We start from the raw sequence: 25,010 nt of genomic DNA on the forward strand, positions 1-25,010 counted from the left end.
ACAGCTGAGACAGAGAGGGTGGGGAGAAAGATAGGGTCAAGATTTAATTTCAGACCTGTAATTAGTGGCCATTGACCAACTTGGGACCTGCAATGTGAGGTTGACATCGTCCATTAGGGTGCATTTTCTGTTCTAAATTCCCTCCTGCTTTTCTTCCAGCCCTACTTTCCTGAGCCCATAAATGCTCCCCCTTTTCTGCACAAGTCGCTGCTTGACAACCTTCCACATTCTAAAGCGATGTTGTTCCCAGAGCGTTCACACTATTTTTAAATTTTTAATTTCTTAGGCACTCGTCCTTCTCTTCCAACTGTGGTATAAGCACAATGTTGCCCCCTGTGGCCAAACGCACAAATTGCCGGGAAGTGATTTCCGGCTGTTTAGAGCTTTTTCTGTGGTAAGTCCTGTATGGACCGATAGATATAGATAGATCAATATTAAATTATATATAAATAATACTGTGTAAAAAAACTCAAGTGCGTTTCTTTACTTGCAACCATGTGTGTGTGTGTGTGTGTGAGCAAATAGAGAATGGTATACCTAGGACAGTTCTGTCCCTTCCCGTTTTTTTCCAAGGGTTACCTGGATGGGAGGTTGCGATAGAATTTCGGGGTGGGTGGGGATTGTCTGTTTTCACATTTACTCCTCAACAATGTAGCACTCCCAGCAACATTGGCAGAAGCTCTGGAGACAAACAAATCTAGCACCCATTATACAGCGTCACTCAAGACTCTCTTTTCAAGCTCTCACAGAACAAGGAATCAAACTAAATCTGGACATCGTCTGGAAAACCCTATGGCAGGGGTAGTCAAACTGCGGCCCTCCAGATGTCCATGGACTACAATTCCCATGAGCCCTTGCCAGTCAATGCTGGCAGGGGCTCATGGGAATTGTAGTCCATGGACATCTGAAGGGCTGCAGTTTGACTGCCCCTGCCCTATGGGGTTGCCATAACTGAGCTGCAGCTTGATGGCAATTTATACCACCAACCTCTTATCCGGGACTCAGATCCCTGGACCCCTTCTGTTTGGTGCCTGTTGTTAACCGTTTCAATTCCAAAACCCAGCTGTTGCATTGTGTCCCATTCCGCCCTCAAGTGCTAAGCTGAAATGTCAGAGAGTTGCATTCCATCGCTCCTGGAGAGCCAGTGTGGTGTCGTGGTTAAGAGTGGCAACTTCTAATCTGGCAAACTGGGTTTGATTCCCTGCTCCACAGAGAATCCAGGTCAATGGAGAATATTCTTCCATGGCTCTGACCCTTGTCTTGTTTTAGCCACCGTATACCTGCTGGTGTTTCACTTGTGCTTCCCGGCCCCTGTTCTTGTGATCTGCTTTCGACACTCGTGTGACCAAAACTCTGGCTCCCCTTCTTCTTGTCCCATAACTGTGGTGTCACATGACTTCATGTCTTGTGTTTTCACCTGAGCAGAGCCCATGCTGCTACAAAGGTGTTCAAGTTGGATCCTGGATCTGGAAAGGCCGAAGACCACTGAGCACACAGACTGACACCTTGCTCTTCCATTCAGCTGGGTGTAGAGTTGTCCGCTCTGGGCCACAAAATTCCTGGAGATTTGGGGTGGAGCCTTGGGAAAGTGGGTTTTGGTGAAGGGAGGGCCCTCACTGGGCATAATAGTGTGGAACCCATGCTCCAAAACAGCTCCTTTTCTTCAGGGGAACTGATCTCTGTTGTCTGGAGATCAGTTTTAATTCTGGGCGATCTCCAGGCTCCATCTGGAGGATGGGAACCCTAGCTAGCAGGAAGAGTCCCCTCCACTAAGCTCTGATGGTTTCAGAGGCTAATGATTAAGTCCCAATGAGGAAATTAGCTGCAGACATTAAGCTGCACCACCATTCCATTTGCTGTAGTCTCCAGCTTTTGTGAGGCCTGCTGCTTTATGCCAAAAACATAGATTGGGTTACCAACTCTAGGCTGAGAAATTCCTGGAGATTTGGGGGCAGGGCCCAGAAAGGGTCGAGTTTGGGCTAGACACAGTCTGGCTGTTTGTCATCTCATTCTGCCAGGACTCCTTGCAGTGGGTTAGGGTGGCCAGCTGTGGGTTGGGAACTGCCTTGAAATTTTGGGGGTAGAGAGTAAAGAGGATGGGATTTGGGGAGGTGAGGAGCCCCTGCTGGATATAATGCCACTGAGTCCGCTCTCCAAAGCTGCTGTTTTCTCCAGGGGAAGTGATCTCTGTTGTATGGAGATTTGTTGCAATCGTGGAACAACTGCAGCCCCCATCCAGAGACTGACAACCCAACCCATAGAAGAGAACCTTTCACCTAACAAAACATAAGACACAACACTGCTTGCAAACAATCCCCAACTGTTCTTGTGAATAGGGAATCATAGAATCACAGAGTTGGAAGGGACCTCCAGGGTCATCTAATGCAACCCCCTGCACAATGCAGGGACTTACAACTACCTGCCCACCCACAGGTACCCCAATTTCATGCCCAAGTGATCCCCCCCATCAGATATCTCCGGAATCCTGGCCTGGAGGAAATTCACCTACCATCCCACAGTGGCGATTAGCAATTCCCTTTCTTCAGTTGTGGTGGCCAAAACGAAACACAGTACTCCAAGTGAGGTCTTACCAGAGCGGAGTAAAGCAGTAACATCACCTCATGTGACCTGGATACTATACGTCTTTTAATACAACCCCAAATCCCATTTGCCTTTTTAGCCACTGAGTCACACTGCTGACTCATGTTCAGTGTCTGGTTTACTAACACCCCTCAGATCCTTTTCACACGTCCTGCTGCCAAGACAAGTCTCATCCATCCTATAATGATGCATTTGAACTTTCCTACCTAAATGAAGAACTTTACATTTATCACTATTGACATTTTATTCATTTTAGTCCAGTTTTCTAGCCTGTCAAGATCATCCTGTATCCTGATTCTGTCTTCTGGTGTATTTGTTACCCCTCTCAGTTTAGTGTCATCTGCAATCTTAATAAGCACCCCCTCTATTCCTTCATCCAAATTATTTATGAATATGTTGAACAACACAGGGCTCATGACAGATCCCTGAGACTCAAAAGACTCAAGAGAACTGAGGTTGCCACCAACTGCAGTTCTCCATCAATATTCGCAGCTCATTTCTTTATAAAGGAAGAGTGACAATTCATACCACCTCAGTTCCACTTCGGCAACAAAACCAGGATCAGTCAGAATGACAACATTCAGGGAGAATTAAAGAGCAGGAGGATTTTCGACGCATGGGTAAAATCGCCCACTCGTGCTGAATTCATTCTGTGGGGCTCCGTTTGTGTTTCATCCAATCGGTTCAGCTCAGCCAGTCAGAAGCAGAAAAGCTTCCTTGGAAATCAGTATGAGATCTCGGAGGCTGCTTTGCTAAATTGGGTCAATAAAGCCGGAGCAACAGGCGGTGATATTTAAACAGCAGTTATTAACAAGCACACACTTGAGGGGAAGCTGAAACAGGAGATGGATGAAGCTCAGTTAGAGCATGTCAGAGGCTGGGGGGAGGGGGGAAATAGCGAGGAAATGAGGGTGAAGAGCTAAAAGCAGCAATGTGAGGCAGTTGGTAGAATATCAGGATGGCGAGACCTTGGTTCTAATCCCCGCTCGATGACTCACCGATTCCTCACCTTGCAAGGGTTTTGTGAAAACAAAATGGAAGACCAACATGGAGGAACCTGCATGGCATAGTGGCTAAGAGCAGCAGCCTCTAATCTGCAGAGCCGGGTTTGATTCCCCGCTGTTCCACATGCAGCCAGCTAGGTGACTTTGGGCTAGTCACAGTTCTTTTAGAGCTGCTCTAACTGAGCAGTTCTGTCAGAGCTCTCTCGGTCCCACCTCCCTCACAAAATGTCTGCTGTGGAGGAGAGGAAGGGAAGCCGATTGTAAGCCACTTTGAAACTCCTTCTGGAGGACAAAAGCAGCCTATAAGGACACATTCTTCTTCTTCCTTTCAGGAGTACAGAGCCAGCGTACGCGGTTCTTTCCTCTATTTTAGCCTCACAACTCTGTGGGAGAGGGGCAATGTGAGAGAGTGACTGCTCCAGGGTCACCCAGTTAGCTTCATGGCAGAGTGGGGATTTGAAGCTTCCTGTTCCTAGCTCAGCCTGCTAATGCCACTAGACCACATTGTGATCCAGATTCACATCAGCACCATACAGGCAAGCTGAAGGATTAAAAAACAAAAAACACAAATCCTGCCTCTTTAAAACTGAGAGGGAACTGGAACAAGAATCTGAAGAATAATATTATTATCCCAGCTGTGCTGTACTGACTGTTACCAAATTTTATTTTCAGAAATTTTCCATCAGTGTCTAAGCCTATGTAGAGCGGCCCCCACGAAAATGAACCAGAGGTTTGTGAACATCTACAGGGGATCTTTCCTTTGGAGCCGAGATATCGGCTGGATAATGGAGTTTTGGACAAGATGGACTCTGAGTATGCCCAGTGGCTCTGCTCGTTCTGTTCTTGTTGGCAGCAGAGGATTGGACCTGCAGGAATGGGTTTAAACTACATGGAGAATGATATCAGCTAGACAGCAGGAACAAAAATTTTCACAGAGTAGTTCACCAGTGGAATCAACTGCCTAAGGAGGTGGGGAGTTCCCCCTCACTGGATGCTTTAGGCTGATCCTGCATTGAGCAGGGGGTTGGACTAGATGGCCTGTATGGCCCCTTCCAGCTCTATGATTCTATGATATCTCCTATTGATTGAATATGGCCTCTGAATGCTTTTCTCCACAATAGGGGCCTGGAACGGCTTGCAACATGTTTCTCTGTTCCTCTGTTTTATTCTCACAACAAGAACCCTGTGATGTAGGGCAAACTGAGAGAGTATCAATGGGTCAAAATCACCCAACAAGCTTGGCATAATGGTTAAGAATGGTGGCTTCTAATCTGGTGAGCCAGGTTTGATTCCCCACTCCTTTGCATGCAGCCAAGGTGGGTGACCTTGGGCTAATAACAATCAAGATAAAGCTGACCGAGCAGTGATATCAGGGCTCTCTCAGCCTCGCCTACCTCACAGGGTGCCTGTTGTGGGGAGAGGAAAGGAACGTGATTGGAAGCCATTTTGAGACTCCTTCTGGTAGAGAAAAGCGGCATATAAGAACCAACTCTTCTTCTTCCATGGCAGAATAGGGATTTGAACCCATGTCTCCCCAATTCTAATCCTTCACTTGGAATGACCTCTTTTTACTGGGACACCCAATGTACCATGCACATGACCAAATGAACTCTGCTCTTCATTATTTCTCCACAATGTTTCAGGATTGAACTCTGGATTCTAGCATAACTTTGGTTCAAATTCCTTTATAGGGATAGACCTAAAGCTGCCATTTACCCGAGGAGGCCAGGAGATCTCCCAGAATTCCAAGTGATCTCCTGACTACAGTGTATGCTCCCCTGGACAAAATGGTAGTTTTGGAGGGTCGATTTTGTGGCATTATACCCCACTGAGATTCTTCCCTTCTCCAAACTCAGCATGCTCTACCTCCAAATATCCAGGCATTTCCCAAGCCAGAGTTGGCAACCCATAGGTGAGGGGCTCTGGCCTGTCAAGACGCCACACTTTATGCCCAAAGATTTGTAATTTGCCTCAGATACTTGCCAAAGTTAATTGTGCCAAGCAAGTGCCAACCAAGAATCAGTCCCAAAGCATTTTGGGGGGGAGGGGGCAGTATTTTTAGGAGAGCCTGTTGAAAAATCAGTGACATTCATACTGTTAGAGTTCTGTACAAACCATGAAGATCATATTTCATTTTAACGTCCTCACAAAGAAAATAGCCAATACAATCCTGCTAAGCAATTATGTGTCTCATATCTATCCTGCCCTTCCTCTGAGAAACAGAGGGCATACACAAACGCCCTTTCCCTCATCTTATCCTTGAAACAATCCTGTGAGGTAGACTGAGGGAGATTGTGGCCCAGATAACTCCGTTAGCGGAGCAAGAATTTGACTCCAGCTCATGACAGTCCTGACAGACATTCCGATCTAAGTGTCCCTACATTTCTTAAGCTCTGTGGGAACATTTGAAATTCTGAGAAAGTGGGTCCAACCACAAAATGGCTGATGAGGTAAAAGTTGAGGTAATCATAAAACGGCTGCCACAGGGGCTACTCCCAAGCCATGCCCCCACCCCATGAGTGAGACAGCAGCTTCTGAATGGGTGCTACAGATGCACCTGAGTTCTTCTGAAGCACCTTTTGCACAAAATGGATAGAGGAAAGGCATCCCTGGCTCTTTGCTCTGGAAAAGACATGCTGCTTGGTTTCCGTTTCCAAAGACAAGGGAGAATATGCTTCCTGCATAGCCATAGGGAGAGGCTGCCAAGTCCAGACACATAACAGAAGTCTGTGTCTATGGCCAAGATGCAGACACAGAACTGTGATTCTGGGACAGAGCTTTTGCTCGGCCTATTTAATGCTTTGAGGAATGGCCTAGGCATTGTTCATCATCCCAATTTATCTTCTTGAAGGTGTGAAACTTTGGTAGGCTTCCGGTTTTGTTCACACTACCCCTTCCCTGTGACTTGGGTCTAAAAATCAATGCATAACATGATGGTTTCAAAGCCATAGAATCATAGAGATGGGAGGGACCTCCTGGGTCATCTAGTCTAACCCCCCCCCCTGCAAGAGGAAAGCTTTCCCTTTCTTCTTGAGGTGGGAATCACACAAACCAGAGAAAGCGATATTTGAGTGTTTTAGGTCCTAAGAAGCCCATTGGGCTGGATCTCAAAGATCGGTTCCTCCAATGCTACCCGAGGAAAGACTCCTTGCAGTGGAATCAGCAGCCTCTACTAGATCGTAGTCCCTAGCCACCAAGATGCCCCATGGGACAAAAGCCTCTGCATATTAATGGTGTTTCGTGTGAAATGCACTTTATTTTGTTCATCAAGCTCCAGTTTCGTCAGGTGACCCCCGAGAGAGGGAGAGGATGGCATGAAACATTATGTCACTCCGCATGTTAGGAATTTGTAAAGTGTTGGCATTTGCCAGTAAGATTAAAACAGGCCCTTTTATCCACCACCAGGAACAAGGAGAGGCAATAACAACACACATCCAATGCTTTGGAAAGTGCTGAAAACATTTCGCAAATGGTTTCTTGTATTAATCCTCCTAACAACCCTGCAAGGCGGGCCAGATTATTAACCCCCCACAAACACACGCACACATATTGCAGAGAGAAAGTAGCTCTGTATTGATTTGATGGCAAAGCTTTCCTGATTCCTGGTGCGACGTCTCATTACAAAAGAGGCTGGGTGTGGGGGACTAAAAGAAGATGCTTCTCAAGTTTATAATAAACACGTCTATTATGCCAATATATATATATATATGCATAAAAAAATTTTTTTAAATAAACCAGCCAGACACTTAGGATGACCCTGCAACTGAGCCACCCGCATGCTCTGCTTCCAGCGAGCCGCTGACATCTGGTACCCACCGGGATCAGACCGAAGATGCTGAGGGGAAAGCCCCCTTCTGGGTTCCCAGCCATCTGTAGAGTGTCTGGATTGTTAGAAGGAGCAAAAGAGACACCTTTAAATAGATTGGAAAGGTGGGGGAGCGGGGAGGACAGTGAAGGAAACGGCAACAGCTTCTGCAGTGACCTCCAAGAGATCTGCAGCACCAGAGAAATTCCCCACCAGCACGTCCTATCCCGCAACGGCATCAAGGACGCAGTGCTCACTTGCGCAAACCCCGAAAACAAAGATCCGGCCTCAGGATTGCAAGTGTGCGCCCCCAGGAAGGCAGAGGAAACACGACCGGCCCTCCTTTCTGTTGGGGAAGGCTTCCCCCTCCCCGTTTTCATGCAGCACCAGCCGCAGGACTGCAGAGGAAAGAAAGAAGAGATGGGTAAGTAGCAAAAATGTCCCGTCCACGCCTCTGGAGCAGACTAGCTGCTGGAATGGCAAGGATGCTCGGATGAATGACATCCAGACTGTCGGGAGGGAATTAATTGACAAGCCGTCTGGCTTTCCTTTGCGATAGACCAAAGATCATCAAGGAGGGACAGGCTGAATATTAAATAGTCATGTGCAAGTGCTTGCCATTAGAAAGCGCCATGCGCATGGATGGCACAGGCCCAATAAATAAACAAACATCTATCGGGAGGGGGGGGGGTGCATGAATCTTGTGGCTATTCTGATCCTGGCAGATTCTCAGGCCAAATTTCCTTGCTCTGTCTTTTTTTTAATGTGATGGTCCCGCATGAACATCTGTGCGCTAATAGATGCCACGAGGGTCTTCTTGGTGCTCCCTGCAGCACTGGTCATTCTCATTCCCCTTTTCTTTTCATGGTCCTGCCTCCTGCCCAGATATTTCACCCAGAAATCACACATTCTGGTCCCAGAAATCCACTCTGCAGACCAACCTGCTTGATGCACAACTGCTTCCAAAACTTTCTCTCTTTCTCTCTCTCTCTCTCTCTCTGCTTTAATGAGGATCCTGGAGTTCAGTTATTTCAGACTCCTGACCCTCCAGGGAGCCTTGTGGAATTTCAGCTTGCCCCAGATAGTTTCTCTGACCACAGAGGGCAGGCCTCTAGTCCAAAGAAGCACAGTGGCTGAAGCTAATCCCGGCATATTCTTCTTTGCCGTTCCCATCATGTGCTTGGGGACTAGTTTTAGAATCTATCCAACTTACATGGGAAGTCTTGTTGTTGTTGTTATGTGCGAAGTTGTGTCCGACCCATCGCGACCCCATGGACAATGATCCTCCAGGCCTTCCTGTCCTCTACCATTCCCCGGAGTCCTTTTAAGTTTGCACCTACTGCTTCAGTCACTCCATCCAGCCACCTCATTCTCTGTCGTCCCCTTCTTCTTTTGCCCTCGATCGCTCCCAGCATTAGGCTCTTCTCCAGGGAGTCCTTCCTTCTCATGAGGTGGCCAAAGTATTTGAGTTTCATCTTCAGGATCTGGCCTTCTAAAGAGCAGTCAGGGTTGATCTCCTCTAGGACTGACCGGTTTGTTCGCCTTGCAGTCCAAGGGACTCGCAAGAGTCTGGGAAGTCTACTATGAACTTATAGGAAATACCCTCAAGCTGACCTTGTCTCGAAATAAATGGAGCCAAACTATACGGAATATCCAGTAGCGAACCTCTGAAGGACGAGATTCCAGAAAGCTGGATGCCTCTTCATGAGAAAGGGAAAGCACTCTGTATTTGCTCAGAGACCCTACCTGCAGAACACGTTTTCCGCTCTGGGGGGAAAAAAAACTTGCTTCCCCCTGGCAAGGAAGACTTTCTGCACATGCTCAGTGCTCAGTTCAAGCTGGCAATCCCAGCAGCAGGACGATGACTCCGCTTTTTGATTGTCCAGCCAGCCAATTAGAGCGGCTGCTAAGCCTGATCTCCTCTTTCCTAAATAGGTGAGGGACCCATTGTGGAGGTTAACATCCAAACAATAGGAACAGTTTTAGAATCACGGTTCAGTGGACGCTTAACATTAGGGCTCTCCACGCTGGGTTGGGAAATACTGGGAAATTTGGGGGGGTGGAGCCTGAAAAGGGCAGGGTTTGGGCAGGGCAAGGTTTGGGAGGAAAGGGACAGCCCTGGGGTCTCAGGTCATAAGTCCACCCTCCAAAGTAGCCATTTTCTACAGGTGAGCTGATCTCTTGTCGCCTGCACACAAAGAAATTTCTGGACAGCCAGCTTGGCAGGTGGCAGGGGTGTGTGTCAAGGAATCCCAGAGGTAAACAAAAAAACAAACAAACCTTACTTTGCATGCAGAAGGAGCCCAGCTCACCCCCTGGCATCCGCAGTCCAAAGATTTCAGGTAGCAGGAGTCAGGGAGATATTTCTCTGCCTGAGACCTTAGAGCCACTTCTGGTCAGGGCAGGCAACAGTGAGCTAGAAGAGCCTAAAGCCCCTAAAGCAGGGGTAGTCAACCTGTGGTCCTCCAGATGTCCATGGACTACAATTCTGGCAGGGGCTCATGGGAATTGTAGTCCATAGACATCTGGAGGACCACAGGTTGACTACCCCTGCCCTAAAGGGCTGTGGCCCAGTGGTTAAGCAACTTCTCAGGATGCAGAAGGTCCTAGGTTCAATCCCTGTCTCTCCCGTAAAAATATCCAGGGGCAGGTGATGTGAAAGACTTTTTCCTGACAGCCTAGACGTGCCTCTTCCAATCTGCATAGGTGACACCGACCTCTAAGGACCAGATGATCTGAATCGGTATAAGGCAGCTTCCTGAATCAAGGATAAGCAGTGAGTGAGCTTTTGAGAGTGACCGAACTCTTCTTCAGCTGTAGGGGGAAGGGGAATAGAAGGCCATTGGTGGTTAAGGGCATGGTGGAAGCTGCAATGAAGAAGATTGTCTGCAGGTTACTAGGCACTGGAGTTCAGCCATCAGAGAGGCCAAAGCTGGGAGTGAGCTGAGACCAGTCAGGGAAGCCCACAAAAACAAGAAAAGCTTCTTCAGATATGTGAGGAGCAAACACAAGGTAAATGAAGCAATAGGCCCACTGTTGGTTGAAGATGGAGAGACTTTGACAGAGGACAGAGAAAAAGCAGAAAGGCTCTGTACCTATTTTGCCTGTGGTTTCCCAGCAGGATATGGACACATCTGGGGATGGTAGTAGGCAAGGCAAGGTATCTGGGTGGTGGGCTGAAATGGACAGAGAGGGTGTTGAGAGGTACCTGGCTACACTAGATTAGTTCAGATCCTCTGAACTTGATGGTGTGCACCTGAGAGTGTTCAAAGAACTTTCTGGAGAGCTTGTGGAACCTTTGTCCATAATCTTTAGGACCTCTTGAAGGACTGGTCCTCCAGAAGACTGGAGGAGAGCAAATGTTATCTCAGTCTTCAAAAAAGGGAGGAAAGAGGACCATGGGAACTAGAGGCCAGAGAGTCTGACCTCAGTTGCAGGGAAGATAGTGGAGCAGATTTTAAAGGGGGCACTCTGCAAACATCTGAAGGCAATTTGTTCATCTGAGGAAGTCAGCACAGATTTGTCTCCAATAGGTCCTGTCTGACCAACCCGGTTTCCTTCTTTGACTGATTCATGGTCTTACTAGATTGTGGAAACTCAGTTGAGGTTGTTTACTTGGATTTCAATAAGGCTTTGGACAAGGTTCCCCAGGATGTTCGGATGGGTAAACTGGAGGACTGCAAGCTGGATTTTCGGATGGTTAGGTGGATAGGGAACCCATTGGAAAACCACGCCCAGTAGTATTTCATCAGATTGGAGGGAGGTGAGCAGTGGGTGCCAGAACTTGGCACTGGGTCCAGTACTGGAGGTCTCACTTCAAAAAGAAAGTGGACAAAATTAAGATGCTGCAGAGTAGAGTTGACGAGGATGGTCCAGGACCTGGGGACCAAGCCCTATGAAGAAAGGCAAGAAGGTTGAAAGGGGACATGATTGCTGTCTTTAAGTATCTGAAAGGCTGTCACTTGAAGGAGGGCAGGGAGCAGTTCCTGTTGCCCGCAGAGGATCGGACCGGACCGCCAGTAGTAACTATAATCTATGTGTCGAACGGTACTGGTTAGATATCAGGAAAAGATTCTCACAGTCCGCACAGTTCAGCAGTGGAACCATCTGCCTGAGCAGGTGGTGAGCTCCCCCTCATGGGTAGTCTTCAAGCAGCGGTTGGCTGACTCTGCATTAAGCAGGGGGCTGGACTAGAAGGCCTTCATGGTCCCTTCCAATTCTAGGATTCTAGGATTCTGTATCTGACCATCTTAAATTAAAGGCAAGAGACTATATGTAGGTCCAAGCTGATAGGTACCCAGTGTGAAATATCTCAAGCTGCGGTTGCTTCTGGGTTCTCAGGTGTTTTGATGCACACAGGAATCTTTTGACCTGGGCATAAACAGTCTTTTGCAAAGGGTTTGCTGAGCTGCCATTTTTCTCAGTTTGCAGGTGCAAATGCTAACAGTACCCTGGATCAAACATAGACACAGTGCAGTTCCACATATGCAAAGTTTTGGCAACACCTAGCCTTTTCCTCTCTCTATATTATAGAGCCTAGAAATTGGTTGCACAAAATCTTCCACAAGGAGACGTGCAAGTAGGAGTACAATAAATCCACATTTTTTCCCTTGCATTTCCATTTGTGCACGATCTTTGTGCCAGCTTGTTGTAGTGTTTAAGAGTAGCAATCTCTGATCTGGAGAACTGGGTTTGATTCTCCACTCCTCCACGTGCAGCCAGCAGGGTGACCTAGGGCCAGTCACAGTTCTCTTAGAGCTCTCTCAGCCTTAATTTCCTCACAGCGTATCTGTTGTGGGGAGAGGAATGGGAAGCAATTGTAAGCTGCTCTTGGACTTCTTCAGGTAGTAAAAAGTGAGGTACAAGAAACCAGTGTGTAGTCTGCACGGGGCTTTTTACCCACTCCCAGTCAGAATTAATCCCTGCAGTCTACACTGAATTCAATTTCCACTTTAATTTTGGCCACTTTAAATTTTCCTTCTGCAACATCCATAACTGATTCGTGGTGACCCAACCTTCCCCCCGCGATATCCTGGAGTGGATATAAGCCTCGATATTTGAAGAAACTCCATGAGTAAATGTATAGATGGCTACTTTTTCCGAATTAACGTACTGCTTTGTGCCTGACCCCACCCCCCACGTTCTGAGCTTCCCCAATCAAATGCAGAACACTTTCTTTTTCAATGGGGGGCGGGATAGAGGAAGACCCGAGTTTAAATCGATCTGAATTCAGCAGGAACCACAATGGAAAAACAATGTAAGTGCAGAATCAGCCCAGGGTACTATTTGCACTCACTCTCTTTCCCCCCCCCCCCCCATCCTTTCAAATTCTGATTCGGAACTTGCAACAGCTCTGCAACGTTCCTTTTTCCTGACTCAGCTTTCATTCGGACACTTCCATAGTTCCAATTGTCCATCTCTTCTCTCCTTCCTGTTTGATTGAGGGGGACAGAGCAAGCATGTGTGCTTTCACCTCCCTTCCCGGCCAGCTCTGAAGATAGAGTGATGCTCTTTGCACAGGGGTTAAGCCCTCCTGTTAGCAGAGTGGATCAGACCCAGCTCAGATGTCCCACCTGGTTTATTGGACAGTCATCAGGATAAGATGGACACATCTGGATACTTCTGATTCCAAGACCACCTTGCAGGAAGGTTTTTAGCATTGCCAGCTCTGGTTGGGGTTAGGAAAATACCTGGAGATTTTGGGAGTGGAGCCTGAGGAGGAGGGGGGATTTGGGGAGGGAAAGGACTTCGGCAGGATTTAATGCCATAGAGTCCACCCTCCAAGGTAGCCATTTCCTCCAGGGTAACTGATCAACAGTAATATTGGGAGATCTCCAGACCCCACCTGGAGGTTGGCAACTCTATATGTTTTATATTTCAAAACTCATCTCCCCTTCCAGATCAGTAATTTCTTTTCACCATTTTAGCATGAGAGGAGGAGGCCTGTCCTCCTGTCTCCCCCAGTGACCACAGGAACAATTGTGACCTGTTTGGTATCAGTGTTTGAGATATTGCCAACTTCCAGGTGGGGCCTGGACATAACTTGGAACTACAACTAATCTCCAGATGAGAGAGATCAGCTCCCCTAGAGAAAAGAGCTTTGGCGGTTGACTCTATGACATTATACCCTACTGAGCTCTCTCCCCTTCCCAACCCCTGCCCTCTACAGCAGGGGTTCTCAACCTTCCTAATGCCGCAACCCTTTAATACAGTTCCTCCTGTTGTGGTGACCCCCAACCCTGAAATTATGCAAGGCAGGGGTCCCCAACCTTTTTATCACCGGGGACCACTCAACGCGTGACAATTTTACTGAGGCCCGGTGGGGAGGGGGGGTAGTTTACTCCTCTACTCTCAACCACTGCTCTAGCGCTCTCTGATCGCTATGGTAATGTTTAAACATCCCTTCAAAATAAGATACAGACACGCCACAACAATGAACATAAGGAACATTTTATTTTCATGGAAATTTTAACTCATGACAATGACAAATCAATGGGAACCCTGAGCTTGTTTCTCTGCAACGAGATAGTCCCATCTGGGAGCGATGGGAGACAATGACACCCAAAGTGTGTTGTAAAGGGCCGGGGGGGGGGGATGAAGTAAAGGGCTGGGGGGGGGAGAAGGCGTCCTTCGGGGCCCACCTCCAATTAGTCGACGGACCACATGTGGTCCGCAGCCCACAGGTTGGGGATCGCTAATGAAAGGGATCTTTAACCGAAACTAAACCAAAACTGACCAATGGCGTGAAGACCCAATGTTCATGATTGTATATAAATGTCCCCCCCTCCCCCGGTAATTTCACAGTTTTCTGCCTCTTGTCCCACCATGCTGATCTCGCTCTTTCCCACTGCTCCAGACAGACAGCTCTCTTGATCTACCCTGCAAGGCTGTTGTGTAGATGGCGCCCCCCCCAGCCAAGCTGCTTGCCCTGCCACGACCTCTGTGAAGGGGTCCCAAACCCCAGGTTGAGAACCACTGCTATGCAGGCTCCCCCCTACACACCAAGAGACCTCCAGCCACCACTCTAGGTTTGCTATTTGTGGAGAATGCCAGGAATGAAATAAATAAATAACATTTCAGCCATCCTTCAGTGACCAGCTTCAAGTTGAGAAATTCCTGGATATTTGGGGTGTGGACTCTGGGGATGGAGGGGTTTGGTGAGAGGAGGGACTTCACTGGGGCATAATGCCATTTGAGTTCACCATCCAAAACAGTCATTTCCCCCAGGAGAACTGATCTCTGCGGCCTGGAAATCAACTGAAACCCCCGTAGATCTTCAGCCACCAACTGGGGGTTGGCAGCCCCACCTGTAGCTCGAAACCACCATTTGCCGATCAGAGCAGATAAACAGGGCAGCGAGCCTAAGAAGCTGGAGCATAAAGCCAACTTTTTCTCTTCTTTAATTCTCTGAGGCCCACTTGGGCGGCTGCTCTAGCCTCAGCAGGGCTACGTAGCCAGACAAGCCGGCCTGCTCGCCTGTCACATTGGCCCAGCCTGGCATTTTGCAAAGTGTCTCTGATGCCCAATCCAGGGGTCCTGTTCCTGTCTCATCTCGCCTTGTTTTGCCTTCGAGGCCCTGTTTTGTAGATAAGTCTGTGGCTTTGAAGGCGCCAGCCTGACAGCTAGGCCGATTTCATTACTCGGCAGGTGCCGGGCCTGCTCTGTCAGGACTGAAGGCTGTCTTTTAAAAATGGCTTCGAATACCATCCTTGTCCTACTGTTGTCAAACAAGCTCCTGTCAGTGTGCAAAAGGTGATGGGGAAGACCTTTGCCTGACACCAGGAGACCTGCTGCCCATAGGGATGACAGCCCCCAGGTGAGACCTGGGGATCCCTCGGAATTACAGCTCATCTGCAGACTAAAAAGATGGGATTCCCCTGTACAAAATGGCTGCTTTGGAGGGGGGACTCCACAGCACAGTGATTCTCAAGATGGGTGTCGGGACCCCTTTGGGGGTCGAATGACCCTTTCACAGGGGTTGCGGCAGAGCAAGCAGCGTGGCCAAGGGGCGCCATCCACACAACAGCCTTGCAGGGTAGATCGTGATAAAGCGTTCGTCTGTCTGGAGCAGCAGAAAAAAGTGAGATCGGCAGGGAGGGACAAGAGACAGAACTGAACTAAGAAACCCCAGGAAAAAAACCCAATTTATATACAATCATGAACAATGGATCTTCCGGCCCTTGGGCAGTTTCGGTTTAATTTCTGTGAAAGAACCCTTGCATAATTCTATGGTTGGGGGTCACCACAACATGAGGAACTGCATTAGGGAGGTTGAGAACCACTGCCACAGCATCATATTCCACTCAGGTCTTTCCCTGCCCCAAATCCTGTCCACTCACAGCTCCACTCCCAAAGTCTCCAGGTCCTTCCCAACCCAGAGCTGTAAACCCTATCCATGTTTCTCCCGAGGTTACCAGGACCCCTTTAGCCACTGGTGGGAGATGGGGGGGTGATGTTGCCAGGTTGGGAAAATCCTGCAGATTTGGGGATGGAGCCTGGGGGGAGACAGGGACCTCAATGGGGTAGAAGTAGGGATGCCAGCCTCCAGGTGAGACTTGGGCATCCCCCAGAATTGCAATTTATCTCCAGGCAACAGTGTTGAAAATGGCCCCCTCCAGATGTTCATGGACTACAATTCCCATAAGCCACTGCCAGGGGCTCATGGAAATTGTAGTCCATGAACATCTGGAGGACGACAGGTTGACTACCCCTGCCCTAGTATACACATAATCAAAAGGTAGCCAACACCTTTGTGGGCTGTAAGCTAATTAATAAGAAGCCTCTACATAGCAAAATGCCACAAGATGAAACAGATCAAGAGGAAGGGGCATGGCTCAATGGTCAGAGCATCTGCCTGGCATACAGAAGGTCCCAGGTTCAATCCCTGGTTGGGGAGACAGCATTTGCAAAGCAGTCCTGGGTACCAGTATTAGAGTTGGGAAATATTCTCAGATTATCGGGGGTGGAGCCTGAGGAGGGAAAGGTTTGGGGCATAATGCAGCAGAGTCCAAGTTCAAAGTGGCTGTTTTCTCCAGGTGACACCTAGAGTTGCCAGCTCTGGGTTGGGAAATACCTGGAGACTTTGGGGGTGGAGGTGCGAGTGGGTGGGGAGGGATTCTCAGGGGAATCATTCCATTTTCTCAAGGGGAACTGCTCTGTTGCCTGATCCCACCTGGAAATCCCCAGGTCCCACCTGGAGGCTGGCATCCCTATTGTCACCTGGAGATGAGTTATGATAGTTCAAGATCTCTGTCCACTACCTGGAGGCTGGCAGCCCTGGCCAGGATACAGGGACGCTGCACATCCCTGCTTCCAGCTGTGAAACAGGGAGGGGGCGGGGGAGCTTTCTACACTTGCTGCAACCTTTACCGAGACAAGAAGGAAAGACTCCCAACTTGGCTGTTTGACTTAAAAGCCGTCCCCGCTTCCCTTTTCATGCTGGTCTCAGCCTTTTGTCTGAGGAGGATTTCTAAGCCCGGCATCCTTTTTCAGGAGCTTCCCTGGTGGGGAAGGGAAGCATAGAAAAATAGACCAGGGAGTTGCCATTCTTTCGGCCTGCCAGGCTCCCCGCCGGCTGTCTCCTTCTTGTTCTTCTTATCTCCTCGTCCTTTTCCATTCGTCCCCCGGCAGCACCTGAATAAATCAGCTACCGGCAGAGCTGAACAGCAGCCGAGCTAAAAATAAAATGTGAAAAGGGTGGCAAGCCGGTGAAGGGGCTGCTGCTGAGCCGCAAGGAGAGGGATTGCCTTTAATTGGGAAACTAAATGAAAACAACCAAGTGGAGGTGGACTGACTGAAATAAGATGGCTGTTCTGCATCATACTGGGATGAAGGTTTTGCTTCGTCATGAGGACGGATGAGAAGCCATGTTGGATCAGGCCAGTGGCCCATCCAGTCAAATACTCTGTGTCAAGCAGTAGCCAAGTCCCAGGCACCATTAGGAGACCTACCAGCAGGTCCAGAATTCCAGAAGCCCTCCCACGGTTGCCCCCCCCCCCAAACACAAAGCATTCAGAGCATTGCTGTCCCAGGCAGAGCGATCCATCTATACCTTGGGGCCAATAGCCACTGATGGGCTTTCCTTTCCTTTCCCCTGTACAGATAACATACAAGTATAATAATGGTTTTAAAATAACTTTAAAAATATTTCCACCCCCTTTCCTATTTTAAGGAGTCAAAAACTCATATTTAAAACAAGGATTATAATGTTTAACTAACCCAACTGGAGAAAAAATTCCTCCCAAATGTTTACTTTTTTTAAAACACAAAGATTATATGGCAAGAAGAGTCATTCTATGTTCTTGCACACAGAAAGAGGTATATCTGAGATATCGCGACATGGATAAGCAAAAATATATTCAGTAGGTATAGTCACAGGCCAATCTATGCGGTTTTAACTTATTTAGTAATCAGTTTACTAAAGCATGGAATCAAATAAGATATCTTTATCTCTGCTAAAATAATTGTATGCATGCTCTGTAATATACTTGGTGAATTAACTAAGGTTGTTTAGTTGGCTGAGTTTGTGTTAACATTTAGCATATATTTTGAGAACTCAGAGCAGTCTGTCTACAAACTCACACATACATAGAGCACCCCCTGCTGGTACACAAGTTTACTACATTCAGGTTTCTTCCATACTTAGCTGTCACCTCTTCCATATAATCTGTAGGCCAGACCAGATGTTGGTATCTCTTAAGATGGCAAAACTTCTTTTGTGTGTATTATGTAACTTGGCTCATGAGTTATAACTCAAATGAGGTGGGGGAAAATGGCTTTTGCTGAGAGCCACCATGGGGTAGTGGTTAAGATGCCCTCTAATCCAGAGAACTGGGTTGGATTCCCTGCTCCTCCACATGCAGCCAGCTGGGTGACCTTGGGCTAGTCACAATCCTGACAGAGTTGTTCTCACAGAGCAAAGCAGTCCTGTCAGAGCTCTCCCATGCCCACCTACCTCACAGGGTGTCTGTTGTGGGGAGAGGAACGGAAGGTGGTTGCAAGCTGCTTTGAGACTCCTTAGTGCAGAGAAAAATGAGATAGAAAACCCAGCTCCTCCTCCTCCTCTTCAACTTCATCTTTTTGATGACATCATAAAAGGCTTATGCTACCAAGCATAGACATACTCCTTTCATATAATACATCTGTTCCACTTAATATTTCTGGTAAGTCCTTGGAGGAGGAGCGTGTCTCATCGCTTAAGTGGCACTCAGCGCTTAACACCCACTCAGGGCAGCTATCCCGCCCCTTAATGCTTCTTCCTCCTCCAACCGGCTTGCCTGTCCAGTGGCCAGCCAATCGCCTTCCGTCCCCCACCCCAGACCACCCCATCCTCCTTCTACTTTCCTCCAAGGCTCGGAGGCTGCAGATCCCGGCTGTGTGAGAGCTGCCCCTGCTGGTGAGTTCCCTAATAGCAGCATGCAGCCTATGCAGGTCCTGGGGGGAGGCTGTCTGCTGTTAATCTAGGACCCGTTGTATTCCTGAATGCAACTGGCTTGTCCCCCAGTAGGTGTATTATACATAGACATACCAACATGCCAATTTTTGGCTCTTGGCCCAGGGCCTAATTACTGAAGGATCCTGAAAAAGGGGTATGGAAACTTAAAGCAAAGCTGAATTTTCTTCCTCTTGCAGGTTCCTGGAGTGGAGCTGGTGCCCTAGTTGCAAAGGACATGCCACAAATGCACTGAAGGGCAAGACAGGCCCTGCAGACAGAAGGCAAAATTGTGGCCTCTTGCTCAGGTGGGGACCGTGCTGGATCAACGAACAGCGTATCCAAGCCTTGGAGACACAAACCTTGTGCCAGTCTGAATTCTCTAACTCCTGCCACAAAATTAAATAGAAGGTAGCATTTCTCGAGTGGGGAGGCTCCCCTAACAGAATATTTACAAGCGAGCACAGCAAGCCAAAGCAAACATTTCCAGCCTATTTATCAACCACCAAAGGAGCATTTGTTGGCAGCGTTAAAATCTAGAGCACAACAAAATCCACTGATCTGACAAGAAGGTGTCCTCTGCTCAGTTCACGGTAGGATCTGGGCATCTCCGGTGTAGCAGCGGCTTTGCCTGAACAAAGAACCATGCCAAAGATTTGTCAGCTCTGCCAAGGTTTTGAAAGAGTGGGGCTTCCTAAAGGACTGGCAAGGGACCAGCCGGATTGGAACCCCCTGATTTTGGTAGGATCCTTGTGCCAGCCCAGGGCAGGACGTTATCTTCGCCTGGGGAAGGCTTGACACCAGACGGATGGACACCACCTTCCCTATGAAGGCCCGAACGATGGTGGAACCAGGGCTGGCCATGGTAGGCAACCAAAGTCATGGGAAACTCAACAGCCTAGAGGAGATCTTGGCCAGCGGTGCAACCAATGAGAGTTTGCCAGCTGAGGAGCTCTTCCAGTTGCCTACTTTCTCCACAGCTGCCAAAGTCCGAGTGGCAATAACCATTGTGCTCTTCCTGTCCTCTGCTTTCTTCAACATCGTTGTGCTCTGGACCATCACGCAGAAATACCAAAAGAGACCCCACCTTCGAATCCTCCTCATGAACCTGGCAGCCGCGGACCTCCTGGTAACTTTTGTGGTAATGCCTTTGGATGCGGTGTGGAACATCACCGTGCAGTGGTATGCCGGCGACGTAGCCTGCCGGGTTCTCATGTTCCTGAAGCTGGTGGCCATGTATGCCTCAGCTTTTGTCACCGTGGTGATCAGCCTTGACCGCCGGGCGGCCATCTTGAATCCTCTCAGTGTTGGGGAGGCCAAGAGGAAGAACAAAGTCATGTTGTGCGTGGCTTGGGTTTTGAGTTTGCTTCTGGCCTTGCCTCAGGTAGGTGGCTGCAATCATGCTGGGGATGGACTAAATTAGGGGTTTGGGCATGTTGTGGATAAAGGTAAAGGTATCCCCTGTGCAAGCACCGAGTCATGTCTGACCCTTGGGGTGACGCCCTCCAGCGTTTTCATGGCAGACTCAATACGGGGTGGTTTGCCAGTGCCTTCCCCAGTCATTACCGTTTACCCCCCAGCAAGCTGGGTACTCATTTTACCGACCTCAGAAGGATGGAAGGCTGAGTCAACCTTGAGCCGGCTGCTGGGATCGAACTCCCAGCCTCATGGTCAGAGCTTTCAGACGGCTGCCTTACCACTCTGCGCCACAAGAGGCTCTTATGTTGTGGATACCAGGGATCATATTCTGGAGGCCTTTGGGGTAACTCTGACCCACTGTGTTGCCATAACGAAAGACAAAAAAGATGCAAGCCATTTTAGGGCTAGGCAATGAGCCACCGGCTTACAACCAATCAATTTCCTTTATGAAAACCTCCAGGAAAACATGTCACTGAACAGTTTTAGGTTTGGGAAAGAGGGAGAATTGGACATGAGCAAGCATGGCGCAGTACAGGGCTAGGATCAGAATGGCCAGATTTGAATCCCTAATTCTGCCATGGTAACTTGCTGGTTGACTTTGGCCAGTCTCTCTCAGCCTAACTTACCTCACAAAGTTGTTGGGAGGGTAAATTGGAAGAGGGCAGAACAATGTTATAGGATAATTTGGGTCATAAGAAGGGAGAAAGGCAATGAATCACATTGCTCTGTGCCAGCTAGAAGCCTCTTGCTGGAGGTTGACATTTAAGTGGTTAAAAGCAGTGGCCTCTCAGCTGGAGAGTTGGGCTTGATTCTCCGCTCCTCCACATGCAGCCAGCTGGGTGACCTTGGGCTAGTTGCAGTCCTGTTAGAGCTGTTCTCACAGAGCAGGCCTGTCAGCCCTACCTACTTCACAGGGTGTCTGTTGTGGGGCTAGGAAAGGAAGGCAAGTAAGTGATAAAGACAAAGTTGGAACGACCCTTTATCTTACCAGAAAAATGTCTAAGGCCTTTTTCCTGGAAGAAGAGCTGGGGGCCGGTGGGTGGTGGGGGTGGTGTTATCCTTTTTATTACCCAAAGGCGTCACAAGGTGACTTGCCTACTTCTTGTAGAAGAGTTGGTTTCATACCCCGCCTACAAGTAGTCAAAAGCAGCCATGTTGCCCTTAACCATGGTTTCCATGCAAACCATTTGTCCAAAGTAACCCCCAAAATAGCTTGCTTCAGGTCAGAAGTAGGAAGTCAGAAGACCTTAATCTCCAGTGAGGTAGACTCTTTGAGAATTTTGAGCTCTGATCTGGCTCAAAGCCAGTTTGGTGTAGTGGTTAGGAGTGCGGACTTCTAATCTGGCATGCCGGGTTCAATTCTGCACTCCCCCACATGCAGCCAGCTGGGTGACCTTGGGCTCTGCACGGTGATGATAAAGCTGTTCTGACCAGGCAGTGATATCAGGGCTCTCTCAGCCTCAACCACCCCACAGGGTGTCTATTGTGGGGAGAGGAAAGGGAAGGTGACTGTAAGCCGCTTTGAGACTCCTTCGGGTAGGGAAAAGCGGCATATAAGAACCAACTCTTCTTCTTCTTCTTCTCTTTGTTGGGGGGGGGGCTTGGCCCATTCCAGATGTTCGTCTTCCACACCGTCAGCCGCTCCCAGCCCACCTATTTCATCCAGTGCGCCACCATGGGAAGTTTCCATGCGCAATGGCAAGAAGTTCTCTACAATATGTTCACCTTCTGTTTCCTCTTCCTGCTGCCCCTGCTCATCATGGTCGTCTGCTACTCCCGCATCTTCATCGAGATTTCGAGGAAGATGAAGAAAGCTTGTGGTGAGGTCAACATGGAAGGTGCTTCCCACCAGGGCAGTGGGCACGGGGTACAGAGAGCCATGACCGCTGCTCCGGAAGATGAGTGGGATAAATATCTAACAACATGGAGTGGGAGGGAGAATGGAAAGCTCTTAGGCTCCAGAACGAGTCAAGGAGTAGAAATAGTTGGATGGAGGTCAGCAAGATGAAGCTGTTTTGAGGCAGTGGAGTTGGGGCCAGGTGAAAGCAGCTAGGTCTTTGTTTTGTGAAGGAATGTAGGGAAAGTTGAAGTTTGTGTAATGGAAAATGCTGCCTCGGAGGGGGGTAGAGTCTCCTTCATTCGGAGTTTTTAGGAGATTGGTGGAGCACCTGTCAGGAGGGTGTGTTTTGTAAGTTCCTGAGAAGGTGGGGGGCTGGACTAGAGGGCCCTTTGTGGTCTCTTCCAGCTCTGTGTGATTCTGAATTAACGGAAACATATATATGGGGGAAATACACCAAGAGGGCTTGATAGAGAGCAATTTCTAAATTATTCTCTTTGGGCCTGGGATTGGTTTGTTTCCCAAGGACCGAGCACTGGGATACAAGGGGCAGTATTAAAGATGAGATTGCCTTTGACCACGTGCAGATGCTCTGCATCCCTCCCAGGGTAACAGAGCCAGTGAAGCAGGGCATGGGAGGCTTATACCAAAATCAAGAGATTTCTTTCCCTTAACAGTCAAAGTTGGGAATCGCTGATATTGGTGGGCAGCAAATTCAGAACAAGGAAATACTGGGTTGGATTCAGACTCAATATCTGTTAACAGGAAGGGGCTGTGAAACTTCTGCCAGTTCTCCATCCTGCTGGAGATGCCACTCCCTCCCCCCATTTGCATTCCCAAGAGTCCCCTTATTGCCCATGAGAAACATACCTGAGATTAATAGACTGCAGAGGAAGAAGAGGCGGCACGGAAATTCCGCTGGGAAGTTCCATTCCACTGGCGGAAGTGCTTTCCATTAGCAGAAAATTGTCTGGATCCAACATGCCTTACATAACGCCAGAAAATCTTTGGGGATTTGTTACTGAAAGCTACAGCAATGGCCAGTAGCTAAGATGGTCTTACACAGGTATGAAATAAATTCATAGAGAATGAGGACGGTCAACAGCTATTGGAAAGGATGAATTGATGAAACTTCCACTTTCCACAGATTAGTTGGAGATAACAAACAATGGAGAAGGATGTTTTGTGGCCCACCTAGAGCATTCACTCTCTGCAGTTCACATGGCAGCCTATTTGTCCCTTCTCCTCCCATGGACTTTCCGTCCCTTTTCTCTCTCATTTCCTGCTGCAGCCGCATCCAAGTCCAGGGAGTTCCACCTTCGCCGCTCCTTTAACAACATTCCCCGGGCTCGCATGCGCTCCCTGAAGATGTCTGTCGTCATCGTCTTGACTTTCGTCATCTGTTGGACGCCCTACTACATGCTCGGCCTCTGGTACTGGTTCTCCCCAGAGATGCTGACCAGAGAGCAGGTGCCCCCCGCCCTCAGCCACATCCTCTTCCTCTTTGGCCTCTTCAACGCGTGCCTTGACCCCCTCATCTACGGCCTCTTTGCCATGCACTTCCAGATGGAAAGCCGGAGGAGCTGCTGTTGCAGCCGGCGGAAGAAGCGGGTGGCCTCCGTGCTGACCGGCTCTTTCCGTGCTTCCCCTGCAATGCCGGGGCGGCGGCCGGAGGTGAGCCGTGAAAAGTACAAAGCAGAATTCACCGCAGCGGAAGGTCCACCAGGGGCCAAGCTGTCGTTGTACAGGAGAAAGATGGCAGAGAGCTTCATCTGAAAGGACGGAAGGAGACAGCGGTCTGCTTCATCCTCCTCCCCAAATATTTGGCCTTCGCTTCTGGGCGCAGGCAACCAAATGGCTCTAATCCACCTGTGGACTCAGAAAGTTTCTACATCCATCATTCTAACCATCGATGCCATCGACCAATAAATCCAGAATATTTTCTCAATAAGGTTCCTATTGTCCCTTTGTAACACAGATGTAGATGAGGTCATATGGTAGGATTGGTCCATGATAAAAGGAAATCAGGCTGATAAAAGAATGTGGTGGTCAGACACAATCAAAATGGACTCCGACCAGACATTACACAACTAAAAGAAGGGGTGCAAGATCGGAAATCATGGCGAGCCCCAGGATCGCCAAGAGGGTCTAAGCCAGGAGTTCTCAACCTTCCTAAGGCTGAGACCCTTTAATACAGTTCCTCCTGTTGGGGTGACCCCAACCATAACATTATGCAAGTGTTCTTTCACAGAAATTAAACCGAAACTGACCAATGGTGTGAAGATCCATGGTTCATGATTGTATAGTTTTTTTCTGAGGTTTTTCAGTTCAGTTCTGCCTCTTGTCCCACATCAATCTCAATAAAATCAGAGTCCAGTCGCACCTTTAAGACCAACAAAGATTTATTCAAGACGTGAGCTTTCGAGTGCAAGCACTCTTTGTCATACTAAGAACTGACCATCATGATGGTGCTTGCACTCGAAAGCTCGCGCCTTGAATAAATCTCTGTTGGTCTTAAAGGTGCTAGTGGACTCTGATTTTATTGTGCTACTTCAGACCAACACAGCTACTCATTTGAATCTATCCATGTCAATCTCACTCTTTTCTGCTGCTCCAGACAGATGCTCTATCTCAATCTACCCCGCAAGGCTGTTGTGTGGATGCCCCCCCCCCCCCCCCGGCCAAGCTGCTTGCCCTGCTGCGATCCCTGTGAAAGGGTCGTTTGACCCCCAGGCTGAGAACCACTGGTCTAAGCCCTGCAATAGCCCCTGCCTGCTTGGCAACTTGGATGGAAAGCCTCTTAACCAGTGGTCCCCAACCCGCAGGCCGTGGCCCGGTGCCTGGCCGCAAATGCCTTGGCGCCGGGCCGTGGCTCCTTCTTCCCTCCCCCCCCGAAGCAAGAAGCTCACCAGG

General features: G+C 48.8%; 1 protein-coding gene across 1 annotated transcript; it reads left to right on the plus strand.

Annotated features, from left to right (window-relative positions):
• The first annotated feature begins 7,551 nt into the window (after positions 1-7,551).
• LOC143832675 (gonadotropin-releasing hormone II receptor-like) lies at positions 7,552-24,474 on the plus strand. The gene is made up of 4 exons (XM_077327471.1): positions 7,552-7,834; positions 19,042-20,225; positions 21,876-22,080; positions 23,389-24,474. The coding sequence occupies exons 2-4, from the start codon at positions 19,650-19,652 to the stop codon at positions 23,871-23,873; spliced, it is 1,266 nt and encodes a 421-aa protein (XP_077183586.1). The 5' UTR covers positions 7,552-7,834; positions 19,042-19,649; the 3' UTR covers positions 23,874-24,474.
• The last annotated feature ends 536 nt before the right edge of the window (positions 24,475-25,010 follow it).

Source organism: Paroedura picta, chromosome 1, assembly GCF_049243985.1.
Source record: "Paroedura picta isolate Pp20150507F chromosome 1, Ppicta_v3.0, whole genome shotgun sequence".
NCBI classification, from domain to species: Eukaryota; Metazoa; Chordata; class Lepidosauria; order Squamata; family Gekkonidae; genus Paroedura; species Paroedura picta.